The sequence below is a fragment of the Sciurus vulgaris genome (genome assembly GCF_902686455.1).
Source record: "Sciurus vulgaris genome assembly, chromosome: 1".
NCBI lineage: Eukaryota > Metazoa > Chordata > Mammalia > Rodentia > Sciuridae > Sciurus > Sciurus vulgaris.
Genome location: NC_136461.1, coordinates 184054758 through 184072403, shown reverse-complemented (window position 1 = coordinate 184072403; position 17646 = coordinate 184054758). Strand labels below are relative to the sequence as shown.

The following is a 17646-nucleotide window of genomic DNA, read 5'->3' as shown; positions in this document are numbered from 1 at the left end:
AAAACAGTAAGTGAAAATTAACTTACCAAGCACTGTGTGATGCTTGAAAGTAGAGAAGGGGGCTAATCATTTTGGCTTTTAAAAATAAAGTAGTAAGTTAATTTCTCATTCATTTTCAGAGTTGTCTCATTAATATCTTAATTAAATACATAATGGAATTTGATGAGGCATTATGAGGTTTTTCTGCAAGATGTCTTTTATGCACAATTTGAAGGACCAAGAGATAAATGTTCATTTTAGGTATGATCTAGTAAAAAAACTTATACCAGCTGGAAACTTGCCAAGCCATGCTAGCCATATGAACAGCCATATTTTTTTTTTCTTCTACTGTTGCTCCTTGATTATTTTTGGACACTATGAGCTCTGTTTTATAACAATACGACCATTTAAGAATTTCAATGCTGATACTTTCTTTAAGGAACACAGAATAAGGGTTTCTGATTCTGCATAACTTGAGGTTGATTTCTGGCCTACACTACGTGCTTGCTATTTGAATGAGCTTGGCCAATGAGTTTCATCTACATAATTGCCCAAAATGGAGGGACTCCCCCAAGCAGCTGAACCCCCTCCGGTGGGAAGCGCCTCTATAGGCTAGCTTCCCGGGGCAGACCGCCCAGTGACAGCCTCTCCATGCAGAGCCAACCACAAGTCCCCAAGCCAGCGGAGATATTCGACATGCAAGCATCTTCTGAGACCAGGGCTGGGCAGCCAGAGACCTCTCCAGGCAGCATTGTCCCCCTCCAGCTGCAGGCTTTTTCCACGGGGTGATCCAAGATGGCGGACTAGAGAGTGACTGCATCTCCAGTTGCCCCAGAACCCAGGATTCAAGAAGGGGAGGCATTGAGAGACTCGGACTAAGATAGAACCACGGGGTGAGTCTCCCCCACCCAGTGAAGCTCAGCTGGGCGGCAGGGCCGGATTCGAGTGGCTTATTAGAGTGGGACAGGGCAGATAGCGTCTCCCCCAGGCAGCTCTGTGCAGTCTGGCGGTGGGCTCTGCCCACAGGGACAGATCCTCCAGCCTCTCGGAACAGGCCCCCCAGTGAGAGCCCTTCTGCACAGAAGTAGCGCGGCCAGCTCCAGCCTGCCCCGGCCAGCTCCGGCCCGCCCGCTGCCAGCTCCGGCCCGCCCGCAGGATGCTTCAGTGACCAGCACAGGGCGCCAGGGACTTCCCCAAGCAGCCCAGCCCCCCTCTGGCGGGAAGCGCCTCTCTAGGCTAGCTTCTCGGGGCAAACCACCCAGTGAGAGCCTGTCTACACAGAGCCAGCCACAAGTTCCCAAGCCAGTGGAGACCTCCGACCTACAACCAGCCTCTGGGACCAGGGCTGGGCAACAAGAGACCTCTCCAGGTCTCTCTCCCTGGAACCAGTAGTGGGCTAGGGGCAGCATTATTTGGAAGCACTGCATTGTCAAATTAATCCAAGACTTCTGGCTACTGAATGCTGGTAGGTGATACACTGGAAATCTACAGGGTCACTATAAGCCAATAGAGGAAATCTACAATATCACAGAGTCCCACTGACATCTGACCAATATGAGAAAACAAGGGAAGAAAATATCCGAAACAAACCTAGATACTATATCAATAAAACCCAATGACAGCACAGCAGAAGAAATGTCCAAAAGGGAGTTCAGAATGTACATAATTAAAACAATCAGGGAAGCAAACGAGGAGATGAAAGAACAAATGCAGGCATTAAATGAATGCACCAATCAACAGTTAAAAGAGCAAATAACAGAAGCAAAAGAGCATTTCAATAAAGACTTAGAGATACTGAAAAGAAACCAAACGGAACTCCTTGAAAAGAAGTAAACAATAAACCAAGTTAAAAACCCCACAGAAAGCATAAACAATAGGATAGATCACCTGGAAGACAGAACATCAGATATTGAAGACAAAATATTTAATCTTGAAAACAAGGTTGACCAAACAGAGAAGATGGTAAGAAATCATGAACAGAATCTACAAGAATTATGGGATATCATGAAGAGGCCAAATTTAAGAATAATTGGGATTGAGGAAGGCTTAGAGAAACAAACCAAAGGAGTGAAAATCTGTTCAATGAAATAATATCAGAAAATTTCCCAAATCTCAAAAATGAAATGGAAAACCAAGTACAAGAGGCTAATAGGACTCCAAATGTGCAAAATTACAACAGACCTACACCAAGGCACGTTATTATGAAAATACTTAACATTCAAAATAAAGACAGAATTTTAAAGGCCTCGAAAGAAAAGAATCAGATTACATTCAGGGGAAACCAATAAGAATATCAACAAATTTTTCAGTCCAGACCCTAAAAGCTAGAAGGGCCTGGACAACATTTACCAAGCCCTGAAAGAAAATGGATGCCAACCAAGAATTTTATACCCAGCAAAACTTACTTTCAGATTTGACGATGAGATAAAATCCTTCCATGATAAACAAAAGCTAAAGGAATTTACTAAAAGAAAGCCGGCATTAAAGAACATTCTCAGCAAAATATTCCATGAGGAAGAGATGAAAAACAATGATGTAAATCAGCAACGGGAGGAACTAGCCTAAAGGAATAGCCAAATAAAGGAGAAACCAAATCATGTCAAAACACAAAAATGAGTCAAATGACTGGGAATACAAATCATATCACAATAATAACCCTGAATGTTAATGGCCTGAACTCATCAATCAAAAGACATAGACTGGCAGATTGGATTAAAAAGAAAAATCCAACAATATGCTGCCTGCAAGAGACCCATCTCATAGAAAGAGATACCCACAGACTAAAGGTGAAAGAATGGGAAAAAACATACCATGCACACGGACACAGCATAAAAGCTGGAGTATCCATCCTCATTTCAGATAATGTGGACTTCAAGCCAAAACTAGTCAGAAGGGATAAAGAAGGACATTACATACTGCTTAAGGGAAGCATAAATCAACAAGACATAACAATCATAAATATCTATGCCCCGAACATTGGCTCATCAATGTACGTCAAACAAATCATTCTCAATTCCAGAAATCAAATAGACCACAACAAAATAATACTAGGTGATTTTAACACACCTCTCACCGCTGGATAGATCTTCCAAACAAAAATTGAATAAAGAAACCATAGATCTCAACAACACAATAAACAATTTAGACTTAACCGACGTATATAGAATATACCATCCAACAAAGAATAAATACATTTTCTTCTCAGCAGCACATGGATCCTTCTCTAAAATAGACCATGTTTTATGCCACAAAGCTACTGTTAGCAAATACAAGAAGATAGAGATACTACCTTGTACTCTATCAGATCATAATGGACTGAAATTAGAAATAAATGACAGAATAAAAACCAGAAACTTCTCCAATACTTGGAGATTAAATAATACACTATTATACAATGAATGGATAACAGAAGACATCAGGAGGGAAATTTAAAAATTCTTAGAAGTAAATGAGAACAAAGACACATCATATCAAAATATCTGGGACACTATGAAAGCAGTACTCAGAGGAAGATTTATTTCATAGGGCGTAATCAACAAAAGAAGTAGAAATCAACAAATAAATGACTTAACACTACAGCTCAAAGCCCTAGAAAAAGAAGAGCAGACCAACACCAAAAGTAGTAGAAGACAGGAAATAGTTAAAATCAGAGCCGAAATCAACGAAATTGAAACAAATGAAACAATCAGAAAAATTAACAAAATAAATAGTTGGTTCTTTGAAAAAATAAACAAAATTGATAGACCCTTAGCCACACTAAAAAAGAGAAAAAGGGAGAAAACTCAAATTACTAAAATTCGGAGTGAACAAGGAAATATCACAACAGACACGAGTGAAATACAAAACATAATTAGAAGCTATTTTGAAAATCTATACTCCAACAAAACAGAAAACCTCAAAGACATCAACAAGTTTCTAGAGACATATGAATTATCTAAACTGAAGGAGGAAGACATACACAACTTAAATAAATCAATTTCAAGCAATGAAATAGAAGAGGTCATCAAAAGCTTACCAACAAAGAAAAGTCTGGGGCCAGATGGGTTCTAGGCCGAGTTCTACAAAACCTTTAAAGAAGAGCTCATTCCAATACTTCTCAAAGTATTCCATAAAATAGAAGAGGAGGGAACCCTCCCAAACTCATTCTATGAAGCCAATATCACCCTGATACTTAAACCAGACAGAGATACATCGAGGAAAGAAAATTTCAGACCAATATCCTTAATGAACATCGACACAAAAATTCTCAACAAAATTTTAGCACATCGCATACAAAAATATATTAAAAAGATAGTGCACCACGATCAAGTGGGTTTTATCCCAGGGATGCAAGGTTGGTTCAACATCCGGAAATCAATAAATGTCATTCACCATATCAACACACTAAAAGTTAAGAATCACATGATTATTTCAATAGATGCAGAAAAAGCATTCAATAAAATACAGCATCCCTTCATGCTCAAAACACTAGAAAAATTGGGGTAGTGGGATCATTCCTTAACATTGTGAAGGCCATCTATGCTAAGCCCATGGCCAATATCATTCTAAATGGTGAAAAACTGAAAGCATTCCCCCTAAAAACTGGAACAAGGCAGGGATGCCCTCTTTCACCACTTCTATTCAACATTGTTCTTGAGACTCTAGCCAGAGCAATTAGACAAACCAAAGAAATTAAAGGGATACGAATTGGAAAAGAGCAACTCAAACTATCCCTGTTCGCTGATGACATGATTATATATTTAGAGGAACCTGGAAATTCCACCAGAAAACTCTTAGAACTCATAAGTGAATTCAGTAAAGTAGCAGGTTACAAGATCAATGCTCATAAATCCAATGCATTTTTATACATAAGTGATGAATCTTCAGAAAGAGAAATTAGGAAAACTACCCCATTCACAATAGCATCAAAAAAAAAATAAAATACTTGGGAATCAATCTCACAAAAGAGGTGAAAGACCTCTACAATGAGAACTACAGAACACTAAAGAAAGAAATTGAAGAAAACCTTAGAAGATGGAAAGATCTCCTATGTTCTTGGATAGGTAGAATTAATATTGTCAACATGGCCATACTACCAAAAGTGCTATACAGATTCAATGCAGTTCCAATTAAAATCCCAATGATGTACCTTACAGAAACAGAGCAAGCAATCATGAAATTCATCTGGAAGAATAAGAAACCTAGAATAGCTAAAGCAATCCTCAGTAGAAAGAGCAAAGCAGGGGATATCGCAATACCAGATCTTCAACTCTATTACAAAGCAATAGTAACAAAAACGGCATGGTATTGGTACCAAAATAGACAGGTAGATCAACGGTACAGAATAGAGGACACGGACACAAACCCAAATAAATACAATTTTCTCATACTAGACAAAGTTGCCAAAAATATGCAATGGAGAAAAGATAGCCTCTTCAACAAATGGTGCTGGAAAAACTGGAAAACCAAATGCAACAGAATGAAATTAAACCCCTATCTCTCACCCCTGCACAAAACTCAACTCACAATGGATCAAGGACCTCATAATCAGACCAGAGACCCTGCATCTTATAGAAGAAAAAGTAGGTCCAAACCTTCAACTTGTTGGCTTAGGATCAGACTTCCTTAACAGGACTCCCATAGCCCAAGAAATAAAAGCAAGAATCAACAACTGGGATAGATTCAAACTAAAAAGCTTTCTCTCAGCAAAGGAAACTATCAGTAATGTGAAGAGAGAGCCTACAGAGTGGGAGAATATCTTTGCCACTCATACTTCAGATAGAGCGCTAATATCCCGAATCTATAAAGAACTCAAAAAACTCTACACCAAGAATACAAATAATCCAATCAACAAATGGGTTAAGGAAATGAACAGACACTTCACAGAAGAAGATGTACAAGCAATCAACAGATATAAGAAAAAATGTTCAACATCTCTAGTAATAAGAGAAATGCAAATCAAAACTACCCTAAGATTTCATCTCACCCTAATTAGAATGGCAATTATCAAGAACATAAGCAACAATAGGTGTTGGCGAGGATGTGGGGAAAAAGGTACACTCATACATTGCTGGTGGGGTTGCAAACTAGTGCAGCCACTCTGGAAAGCAGTATGGAGATTCCTCAGAAAGCTTGGAATGGAACCACTATTTGACCCAGCTATCCCACTCCTTGGCCTATATCCAAAGGATTTAAAATCAGCATACTACAGAGATGCAGCCACATCAATGTTCATAGCTGCTCAATTCACCATAGCCAGATTGTGGAACCAACCCAGATGCCCTTCAGTTGATGAATGGATAAAGAAACTGTGGCATATATATACAATGGAATATTACTCCGCCATGAGGAATGACAAAATTATGGCATTCGCAGGCAAATGGATGAAATTGGAGGATATCATGCTAAGTGAGATAAGCCAATCTCAAAAAACTAAAGGACGAATGATCTCGCTGATAAGCGGATGAGGACATGGGGGGGTAGGAGGGGTTAGTGTTAGGGTTAGGGTTAGGTTTAGGGTTAGGGATAAGGAGGGTGGTAAGAATGAGGAAGAAAGGAATGTATAGAGGGAAAAGAGGGGTGGGAGGGGAGGGGGGAAGGGAAAAAAATAATAAAACGAATCAAACAACATTGCCCTATGTAAATTTATGATTTTTAATTAAAATTAAAAAAAATAAAATAAAATAAAATAATTGCCCAAAATGACAAACCTCCCTGAGTTTAGAGGTAAAATCTTTCTTGTTTCAAGCATTATCTTCTATCATGGCCTCCCTTTCTGGACCACTCCTATTTGTAGCAATCATCACTAACTATAATCTCCCAGGATTTTATGAGATTTTTATAAATTTAAACTACCATGCATATGTTGATGTGGAGAAAGTCCTGGAGTTAAAGCAAGTGATATTGTTTTTCAGGTTGGCCACAGAATGCCAAGTTAGATGGAGAACTGGAATAAAGATCAAGTAGTGAATCAATATTGTTGCCCAAACTATAGGAAACATTTATATCATGTTGATTTCATACACCTTCTTGAGGTCTGGAAGTTTGACAGGACCAGACATCTCCTCTCCTGGAGAACACATGCTCACACTCTGGGTGCAGGGGGATGTGGGGTAGTTTGACTCTGAACTTCACAAAAACATTCTTGCAGTTTCTTGGTTAAAGTAGGGTTTCTTATCATCTGAGTAGTGAGAAGATTTAGCCTCAAGCTATAATTAAGAAACCCAGGCTTTCTCTCCTCTAGTTCTTTCAGTTATTTATATAGAGTTCTCAATCACTTTGTAAGAGCCATTTGTTATTAAAATATAGTGTCCTTTGAGGGGAAGAATATCCTTTCTCCTTTAAACTGCTTTTTGCCTTTGCAGATATCAGTTGACTAAATCTGTGTTAAGTCTGTTCCTGGATTCTTTATTCTGTTTCTTAAACAATCTTTGACTCTACTCTATTGCCAACACCACCCCAGCTTGACCACAGAAGTTTTATATTGTCTTAAAATTGAGAGGTTGTCCAAATTTATTTTTCTTGTTCAGTATTGCATTAGGTATCTTATTTTTTTCCATATAAACTAAAATAATTTTGTCAATATCTAAAAAAAAAAACTAGCTTGTTGAGATTAATTTGGGATTATATTGAATTTATAGCTCAAATTGGGAATAATTTTCATCTTAAAATTCAGCTTACCAACCAAAGAGCATGGAATACCTATTTATATTTTATTTATTTCATCTATGATTTGTGGTTCTCAGTATACAGATCTTGTATAATTTCTTTTTAGATATTTGTTTAACTTTTGAAATATTTAAAGATATTTTTAAAATTTCAAATTTTAGAAGCTCATTGCTGGTATAAAGACAGTAAGTGACTTTTGTACAATAATCTTTGTATCTTGACACCTTGCTGTCCTCCTTACTACTTTCAGGAGCATTTTGGAGTTTGATTAGGTTTTTATTTATAGACAGTCATATTCTCTGAAGAAAAAGGATTTTCTTTCTCTCAATCTGTATACACTTCATATATATATGAATATATATAAAATGTATATGTATAAATGTGCATATATTTTGTTGTGTGTGTGTGTGTGTTTCCCAAGCTATCAGTTCCAACACGATATTGCAAAGAAGGAGCAAAAGAAGACATTGTTACCTTCTTAATCATCTTAAAAGCAAAGTATCTACTTTTCATCATTATGTTTAAGGTTAGATGCAATTTTTGTAAATGATCTTTATCCTTTTGAGGCTGCTTCACTCAATTTTCAGTTAGCTGATAGATTTTATTGTGAATTTGGTGAAAATAATTTTCAGTGTATATTGATATAACCATATGTAAATTTTTGTTATTCAGCTTATTGTCATTGAGCATTTAATTCACTGATTTGTAATTTCAAACCCACTTCGTAAGCCTGGAATAAATTTCACTTGGGCATGGTGTATAATGTTGATACATTGTTGAGGCACTGTTTTTCTGAGGATTTTTTCATCTGTTTATGGGAGACAGTATTTGGTTTTCTTCTCTTATACATTTTTTATTTAATTTTAATTTTGTTATTAAGTCACTGCTGGCTTTATAGAATAATTTATAGAGTGCTCACCCTGTGCATTCTGGAATATATTTTGAAAAAATGACATTTGTTTCATAAAAGTTTAGTGGAATTCACAAGTGAAAGCATCTAGACCTGATGATTTCTTTTTTTGAATGGTTACTTTTTTTATTGATCAATGTTTTTAATAGGTAAAGAATTATTCAAGAAATTTATTTTCCTTCACATGAGTTTTGATGGTTGGTCTTTCTAAGAATTGGGCTATTACATCGAAATTATCAAATTTATGATCTTTTGCAATATTCCTTTACTATCCATTTAGTGTTATCAGACTTTTATTTTTAATACTAGTAATTTAGGCTTTTTATGGAGTTTAATCAATTTTACTGATCTCGTCTTGGAATCAGCTTTTGGTACTACTCATTTTTAAAATAAGTTCTGCTCTAATAATTAGGCAGCAAAGATAATGTACATGTATGCTAGATTTATTAATTATCTTTTTTTAAATTTATTTTCTCCTAATGTTGGATTTAATTAATCTATTTTACTTTCTTTTTCTAAGGTAAAAACTTATGGTAAGTATTGTGACCTCTGTAAGTCTGAACACTTCTGAATTCCCCAATATAATTAGCCAATAACTTTTTAAAAATTTTTTAATTTTTTTAAAGAACTTTTAAATAGGGAATATTTACTAGTGCATTAATAATTATTTGAGCTCTTGCGCCCTGATCCAAGATGGCGGATGAGGCCACACGGCGTGTGGTGTCTGAGATTCCAGTGCTGAAGACTAACGCTGGACCCCGAGATCGGGAGTTGTGGGTGCAGCGATTAAAGGAGGAATATCAGTCTCTTATCCGCTATGTGGAGAACAACAAGAATGCAGATAATGATTGGTTCCGTCTGGAGTCCAACAAGGAAGGGACCCGGTGGTTTGGAAAATGTTGGTACATTCATGACCTCCTCAAATACGAGTTTGACATCGAGTTTGACATTCCTATCACATATCCCACTACTGCTCCAGAAATTGCAGTCCCTGAGTTGGATGGAAAGACAGCCAAGATGTACAGGGGTGGCAAAATATGCCTGACTGATCACTTCAAACCTTTGTGGGCCAGGAATGTGCCCAAGTTTGGACTAGCTCATCTCATGGCCCTGGGGCTGGGTCCGTGGCTGGCAGTGGAAATTCCTGATCTGATTCAGAAGGGTGTGATCCAGCACAAAGAGAAATGCAACCAGTGAAGGATCAAGCCACTGAGGCAGGACAGAGGGACCTTTGATAGGCTACGTTCCTTTCTTGTGCATCACTCTTCTTACTCATCTGATCACTTCCCCCTATAGCTCTCCACCTCTGGTGTTTCTAAGTTGCTGCAGCAGACATTATTGATGAAAACAACAAACACATAGTATTGCCACTGAGTTTTTAAGTTAGGCTGCACAGAGAGGGGAAAGACTTACTTTAGAAAACCAAGAGGCAATTTATATTATCTTCCCAAGTAGAGCAATGAAGGCCTCGATCCTGGTGGCATAGGGAGTAGCTGAAAATGAGTACATAGCCTTTTTTTGGTTTCTGTTGACAACCCATCAATAAAAGCTGCTTCCCATGGTAAAAAAAAAAAAAAAAAAAAAAAGTAATTATTTGAAGAAAGAATAAATTATTTTTGAAAGCTTATTTGACTTCTCTGTACTTTCAATAATAATTTTGACATATAATTAAGTTCAAAAATAATTTTCTAAGATTTCTTCAATAATGTATAACTTTCTCTTTCCCATAACCCCTTTACCTTTCTTCTGTTCCAATTCTCATTTATCAGGTACTCTTGCTTTTGGGAGTATCTTCCAAGTTTTTTTTTTTTTTTTTTTTTTTTTCTCCTTTGTTATGTTTGAATTTTGTCCAAAAACCATTCATTGATTTGATGTTCCAGTTGACAAAGTAATTCTATTTAACTGTGCCAAATTAATAACCTAAAGAATCATCGTGTTTAATATTTTAATGACTGTATTTTATTTTTCTACATCTCTATTTCATAGTAGATTATATACTATGGAAATAAAACAGCTTTTATCCTTCTTTCATTTTTAGTGGTGCTTATTTTAATGTCTCCCCTATGATCTCTTATCTACCTACCTAGCTGTTTATTGCTTTTTGTTTCCCTTTCCTGTGTTGGTATTCATCAATTCATCAGTCAAGGGATATCATTGTTCATAAAGGTGACACAAAAAAGGATGCCAACATCTTCTGGAAACCCTGTGTTGACTCTAAAAATTAAATAAAATGCTATTAAAAGAAATAACTAATTGTCTAACTGTAATGGGATGACAGGTGAGATACCTTTGTAGGTATCTAAAATAGAAAATAATGACACCTCTGGATTTTCACTGTTGTCTTCAGTGTTCTTGTTAGGTCAGACCACAATACCTGAAGAATTTTTATCTCCAGAAACAAAAACTTATTTTGTGATACAAAGTTCTGTGATGCAATATAAAAAAAAAAAAAAAGTTAGGAAAAGAGAATGATAAAGACAAGTGATAGGCTATGGTACACACTAACTTTGAGGAAAATATCATCCTTGGAACAGAAAAAGCAGAAAATAGAGATACAAATCTGAAAATGAGGTCAGATACTTTGCTAGTGAGTCCAGGCTCCAGTAACAATGCTTTACAATAATTGCTTATTCCTGACAACTCACAGCTGCTGCTGAAAGTCTCTGTTTACCCTTTTCTTCCCAGATTTGTCCCTGATCTATAACCTAAAAATCCTTTTATTAGGTAATTTTAAAAATATAACAGCTATCTTGATCAGAAATTTTTTGAACTATACATTCTCTATAAAAAGATGTATTGCTATGAGGAAATTATTAATTATGATAAATGGTACTCTTAACATATATCAAGTATAGCTTTCAAAAGAATTTCAAGAGCATAATGAAATTTATACAGCAATATACACTGAGTCCATAGTTTTAACGTTAGCTTCAGTTATAACATTGGAGTTGAGGGAAGAGATCACTTATATTTTCTAATTCCAACATTTTGTCAATTAATTTATTGTATTACAATAATATATTTATTTTACTACCTTCTCTAAAACATTTTGAGATAGACCACATTAATATTTACCAATCTATTATATATTGATAAAGCCATTTTCTTATACCTACTTTGTTTTATTTAAATAAGAGTACTCAAATATAATCCATATAAATATTTTATGAATATTCATGAATACAGATTCATTAGAAATCAATCATTACAATAAGCATTCATAATAATTGCATAAATATATATGCATTTCATTATTTCAGTGAAATGACTTTTGTTACAACTTTAACCCCATATTTTTAATAATATATTGAAATACATATGTGTATTTGTATATGTACAGAAGTGCACACACATATTGACTCATACTTTTGTCATATTTCTTGATAACATAGAATACATGTACTATTTCCAAATTTGAATAAAACTGATTCAAAGAATAATGGTAGGAAAAGACATTTTAGTAACTTAAAATTAAGCTATGAAACTAGGAGTTGCTGAGTTGTAACAATTTATGTCTGGGGCAGGTGGGCAAAGCATGTTGCCTTCCTCTTGCAGAATAAAGCCCTGCTTCCTGGAAAAAAGAAAAAGAAAAATATGAGTTCTATAGAAAAAATAACAAAATAGTGTGAAATCTATCAAAGAGAAAAATTATTAGTAGGAAAGTGTCAGAGAAATCTTCACAAAAGAGGTGACATTTGAAAGATGAACAGGAATCCAAGCGTGTGGTGTGTGTGCCTGCTTGTGTCCCAGGGGAAGTTATATGCATGGAAATGTCAAATAAAGAAGTAGCAAGCTAAATTCTTAGCAATTGATTCTAATAATTAGCCATTTGACACAAGTCATTTCATAATTATTAAGATGATGACTGTTTTTAAGTTAAGCACATTGATTCTATTAACTGATGTCAAAACATCTCTACTTTTAAGAAGGTCCTTTTAAATCCCAAAGTGGTAAAAAACAGATTATAATTTTAGTAGTTGTTATTCATGAAAGTTCAATTGACATTATAATCATAACCATGAAATTGCAATAGCATCCTTCAAATGAGATTATACACTCAAGCACTTATGTGTATAGAAAATAAAACGTAAAGTGCTATGATAGTAAAAGCAGAACAGATCGAAATTAGAAATGATTGATTTCAAATTCTGATTAGCTTATGTTTGAGATGAATAAAAATCCATAATGTAGAAAGATGTGGGAGATGAATACAAGTCATTCTTCCACTGATTATTCCCCTTTGCTTTAATTATGAAGTTAGTGATAGAGATATAGAAAATTTGCAATAGAATTTGCTTGATATTGCTTCTTATTGAATGCTGTTTTTCAGAATACAGTCCCTAGATACTCAATAGATTTTGAATTTAAGATAGTAAGCTTATTTTAATATTTGGTAAAAATTAATGATATCCTTAAAAATCAAATACTATATAATGCATCTAATTGATCATCTTATAACTACTTCCTCACAATTTTAATATCTGATTTTGTTTCTAATTACTCTGATGTCACAGAGTGCTAATTTAAATACTACTAGTTATTGGGGGAGAAAATTGACAATAAACAAATAAACTGGAAAAAGAGGGACTCATGTCCTATGTGGATTGACACAGACCTGCCTTGACTTACACTCAGGCTCGGTGTCCTCACAGGACTGATTCCTTGAAAACTCCAGAGTTAAGATCCTCCAAGGTGAGTGGGGGTGGTGGGAGGAGATGGGACAGGCACTGCACCTCAGGCATTTAGTTTAAAAAACTGTGATGACATCATGGCTGGGATTTTTCCATGCTGAGGTCACTAAGTCAACTAAGTAAATGTAATATCAAATCATATTGCTGTCAATTTATGACAAACTCAGACCATGGCTTTGCTACCACCTATGGTATTGAGATAGAAAAGGATAGGCAGTGGAGAACAGGGATGGGACAGTGACGATCATCAAGAGTGCAAGCACAGGAACAGTCATTTTAACTTTTAGCTGTTATAAAACAGCTCCTTTTTCTCAAAAATGGTATAAATTTTCATCTCACAGAAAGCAACGGCATAATCAATTAGCTGACTAGTGCCCAACAGGAGACAATTGAAATATCAACAACCAATCAAGAGGAACATATCAACTTCTCCTTATGTGCCTTTAAAAGTAGGGATGCTGTAAGATTTAAGTGGCACTCTTGTTCCTCCCAAGAATGCTGCTCCTGAAGTTCTGAATCTTCTCTCCCTTTTCTATTTAATAAAATCCCCCCTTGCTTGCTCACCTCAGCAGCATTCATGGTGTTCATTCTTCAAGTTCTTGGAACAGGAACACAATCCCAACTCATCTAGGATCCCCAAACCCTACAGAGGTAAGTCATCTGCAACTAACTTTGTCTTCATTATCCTTTGGAGGAAAACTTCACCCATCAGTCATGTAAAAGTGATTAGAGCAGCTGCCAGTCTCAAGTCTAGGTTGATAGCTTTCTCAGTTTCTGTAGTTCCCAATCACCTGCCCTGTGGGTCAGCAATGACTGTATTCCATTTCCTACTTTTCTATCTCTGCTCTGAGTTTGTCTGGAGCAAGTTGACAGCGGCCCCTGACCCTGGCCTGCTTTTGGATGCAAGGATTTGGGTGAATTTGAGAGGCAAGTGTGAGATTCTGACTGAGACTACTCTTCCATGACTCTCCAAAGCTCCTCTTTATCATTTCCCACCAGTCCCTTGGAGTATTCTGTTGTGGTTAGTGGATCATGATGTTCTCTAAGCTGGCACCTCCATATGAGCCATCTGAGCCTCTTCCCTCACACTTGATTCTCCTGAGTGATTCCCTCATAAATAAAAATCTATCCATAGAAGGAGGTATATACCTGAAGAGTGCTTGTAGGGACAAATCAGGGCTTCCTCTTCTCACATACTGAAGGGCTTCAGACTTGCCAAAGACACCCCTATTGTTTCTATGCCCCATGTGCCTCCCAGTTCCTTTGCCTGAAAGGGAAGGGGAGGCATCCACCTCATTTTGTTCTTTAAGTATCTAGGGAGACACATTCTCACACACACACAGATAGCCCCCTCAAAGGAAGCTGAACTATAACACACTGCGTATTTCCAAGATCACTGGGCTCACAGCCTGTTAATTAAATTCTTCCTCAAATTTCTCCATGAAGAAGGCAGAAGGTCCTCTGATACAATATGTCTTCTTTGTCCTTCCTGGAACTTGACTACACACTGTAGATGGAAAATCTTCTTTTAAATGATCCTTTGTCATTAACAACTCTATCATTACATAATCTCCTTGGACCTTGCTTGAAATAAGAAGAGTTCATACTCACTAGGACCATCAATTTTATAGACATAGGAAGCATAGGAACACATCCCACTGTCAGCAGACATTTAATTATCAGCCATCGTATCTGGAAGTTCAATAGTGGTCAGGGAGGCCCGTAACTTCCAAGTCTGGCTCCCCCTGGGTCTTCATCATACAGAAACAAAATACCTGAGGAACTTAGCTGGTAAGGCAACAATATATCCAGCAAGTCATGTAGATTGAGAGGGGTAGGATTGCTGACTGACAAGAAGCTCGTTCAGGAAGACATTACTGTAAGAATGGCCAGTTTTTCTGGCATGGGTGCTTAAGTTCTGTTTTCTCTTATTCAGATAAGGGCTTCAGCCTCAAAGGTAGTGCAAGGTTCACCACTAGCCTCCCAACTGAAAAGTTTGGACAAGTTCGATCCACAGATGCTCAGAAAAAGTGTCTAATATTTTTCTGTTGTCAGGTGGGGCCTCAATAAAAACTCTCCAACAGAGAATCATGACCACCAGAGGGAAGTATAAACTTTAATACTATCTTGCAGCTTAGTGTTTTTTTTTTTTGTTTTTTTTTGTTTTTTTTTTTTTTTTTGTATAAAGGAAGGAAAACAGTCTGAGGTGCCCTGTATTCAAGCTTTTATTACTTTGACAGAGAATCCAGAATTGTATTAGCAGTGTAATATAGACCCAACTATGATTACTGCCATGATTAAAGAGAAGTCTGAGGAGATATCTATAAGGGTAGGAAAGTCAGAGAAATCCCAAGAATTCCCAAATCCTACCAACCCTTAACAGTATCTCCCATGTACTCCCCACCCATGAGCCCCATCATTCACCTCTAGAGGAGGACAAAACATAATGCTACCTCAGGAAATGCCAGGAGGGGAATTTGGGCCAACCAAGATGAGATGATCTATATCTCAGTCATGCCCCTACAGCCCAAACTAGGAGTAGAACTGATTATCCATCTAGGCACAGGCAATTCCTGGGAATGATCCTGAATGGGATTCAAATGATAACAGAATGACTAAAAAATTAGACTTTTTAGGCTTTTGTCCTTAAACATCTCAAAGGGTCAAGGCAGAATCCTCTCAATTACTCTAAGATATCTGAAATCTATCAAGGTCCTCAGGAGGGCTCCCCAACCTCTCTGGAGAAATTCAGGGAGTCCTTGAGAGAGCACACCACAGTGGCTCCTAAATTCACAGATGGCCACATAATTTTCAAGGATGAATTTATTACTCAGTCCCCGATATTAGGAGGAAGTTACAGAAATTGGCATAAGTCCCTAATCAGTTCTTAGATAGCATCATCTAACTCATATCTGTCTTTTATAACACCTTAGGAGGAGAGGAAGGAAAGGGAACATAGAGATAGAAGGAAAACTGCAGGGAGCAAGCTTCTGGGTGTTAAAGGAGGTAAATGGCATGGACCTGTAGCCACAAAAGGGAATCGTTTCTGTTGTGGAAAGGAGGGACCTTACCAATGGGAATGCCATCAGGTTAAATGACTACCACCAAGGCCTGCCCTGTCCTCTCTCTCAAGGCAATCACTGGAAGAATGAATGTCCCCAGGGGCATAGGCTAACGGGGCCAGATTTCCCCAAACAGATCTGAAGGGATCCAGGTCAACATTAATAATTACTGTGATTCCCATTACCATGAATGAACTCTGGTATGAGTCTCAGTAGGGAGTCAAAGGGTCAGTTTCCTTCTGGACACTGGCACCAGATTCTCTGTCCTCTGTACTCTCTTACTCCAGACCCCTTTCCTCTGATACTGTGACAGTGGAGGAGGATGTCCTATCACTAGATTTTTCATTCCCCCATTAAGTCGTGAATGGGATGGGGTATGTTTCTTCATGCATTAATGATAGTCCCAAAGAAGAAGTGTCTACTCCTTTATTGAGAACAAAGATATACTCTCAAATCTTCAAGTCTCTGTCACCATGAATGTGGGACCTCAGGGTCCATTATATCTTCTTCTAGTAGAATGTAACATAAACTCTTATAAACCCTGAATTATGGGCCACTGAGGGCAAAATTATGTGAGCCAAGAGTGCAGTTCCAGTTAAAATAATTTGAAGGACTCTTCCATTTTCCTACACTGGCTTTGTAATAGCCCCTGCTGTACACCCAGTTTAGAAGTCCAGAAACCAAATTGGGAATGGCACCTAGTCCAAAACCTTAGGGTAATCAATAAAGCAGTCATTTCCCTTTATCCTGTGGTGCCCAATGCTTATTTTGTTTTCTGGGATCCCAGCTGTCTCTGCTTTCTTTACTATAATAGATCTAAAGACTGTATACCCCTAGACAATTGATCACAATATCAATTTGCTTTTGAAGAGCCAAGCAGTGGATTTCAATAAACCTGGACAGTGTTACCCCAAGGTTTCAGAGATATCCCGCTCTTGTTTGGGCAGGTCCTTGCCAAGGACCTAGCAGAAGTCAAGGACATATCATGTGCAACTCACTGTCAATATGTGGATGACATCCTCCTATGGCTACCACCAAGAAGAAGTGTTAAATGGCCACTACAGAGCTCCTGAATTACCTACTTGATAGAGGGAATAAGTTCTTAAAACAAGAAAACCCAACTATGCTGATCACAGGTTCATTATCTAGGATTACAACTCTCAAGGAATCTGCAGACTAGGGAAAGAGAGGATTGTGCTTATAGGATGATACCCTCTATCCTCAAACCATACAGAAACTCAGATTTTCTGGAGATAACTGGATATTGTAGGCTTTGGATCCCTAGATATGGAGAGATAGCCAGATCCCTTTATCAATTCCTTAAGGAAGCCAAATCCCAGGGACAATTGCCCTAATA

The 17646-nt window shown here is 37.2% G+C and overlaps 1 protein-coding gene across 1 annotated transcript; it reads left to right on the top strand.

Moving 5' to 3' along the window:
• Positions 1-9215: 9215 nt before the first annotated feature.
• LOC306653493 (ubiquitin-fold modifier-conjugating enzyme 1) lies at positions 9216-10102 on the top strand. The gene has a single exon (XM_079126507.1). It carries the CDS (start codon positions 9230-9232, stop codon positions 9731-9733), a length of 504 nt encoding a protein of 167 aa, XP_078982633.1. The 5' UTR covers positions 9216-9229; the 3' UTR covers positions 9734-10102.
• The last annotated feature ends 7544 nt before the right edge of the window (positions 10103-17646 follow it).

What these genes read in the sequence shown, in the direction of transcription:
- LOC306653493 (XM_079126507.1), top strand. Translation starts at nt 9,230, where the DNA reads ATGGCGGATGAGGCCACACGGCGTGTGGTGTCTGAGATTCCAGTGCTG.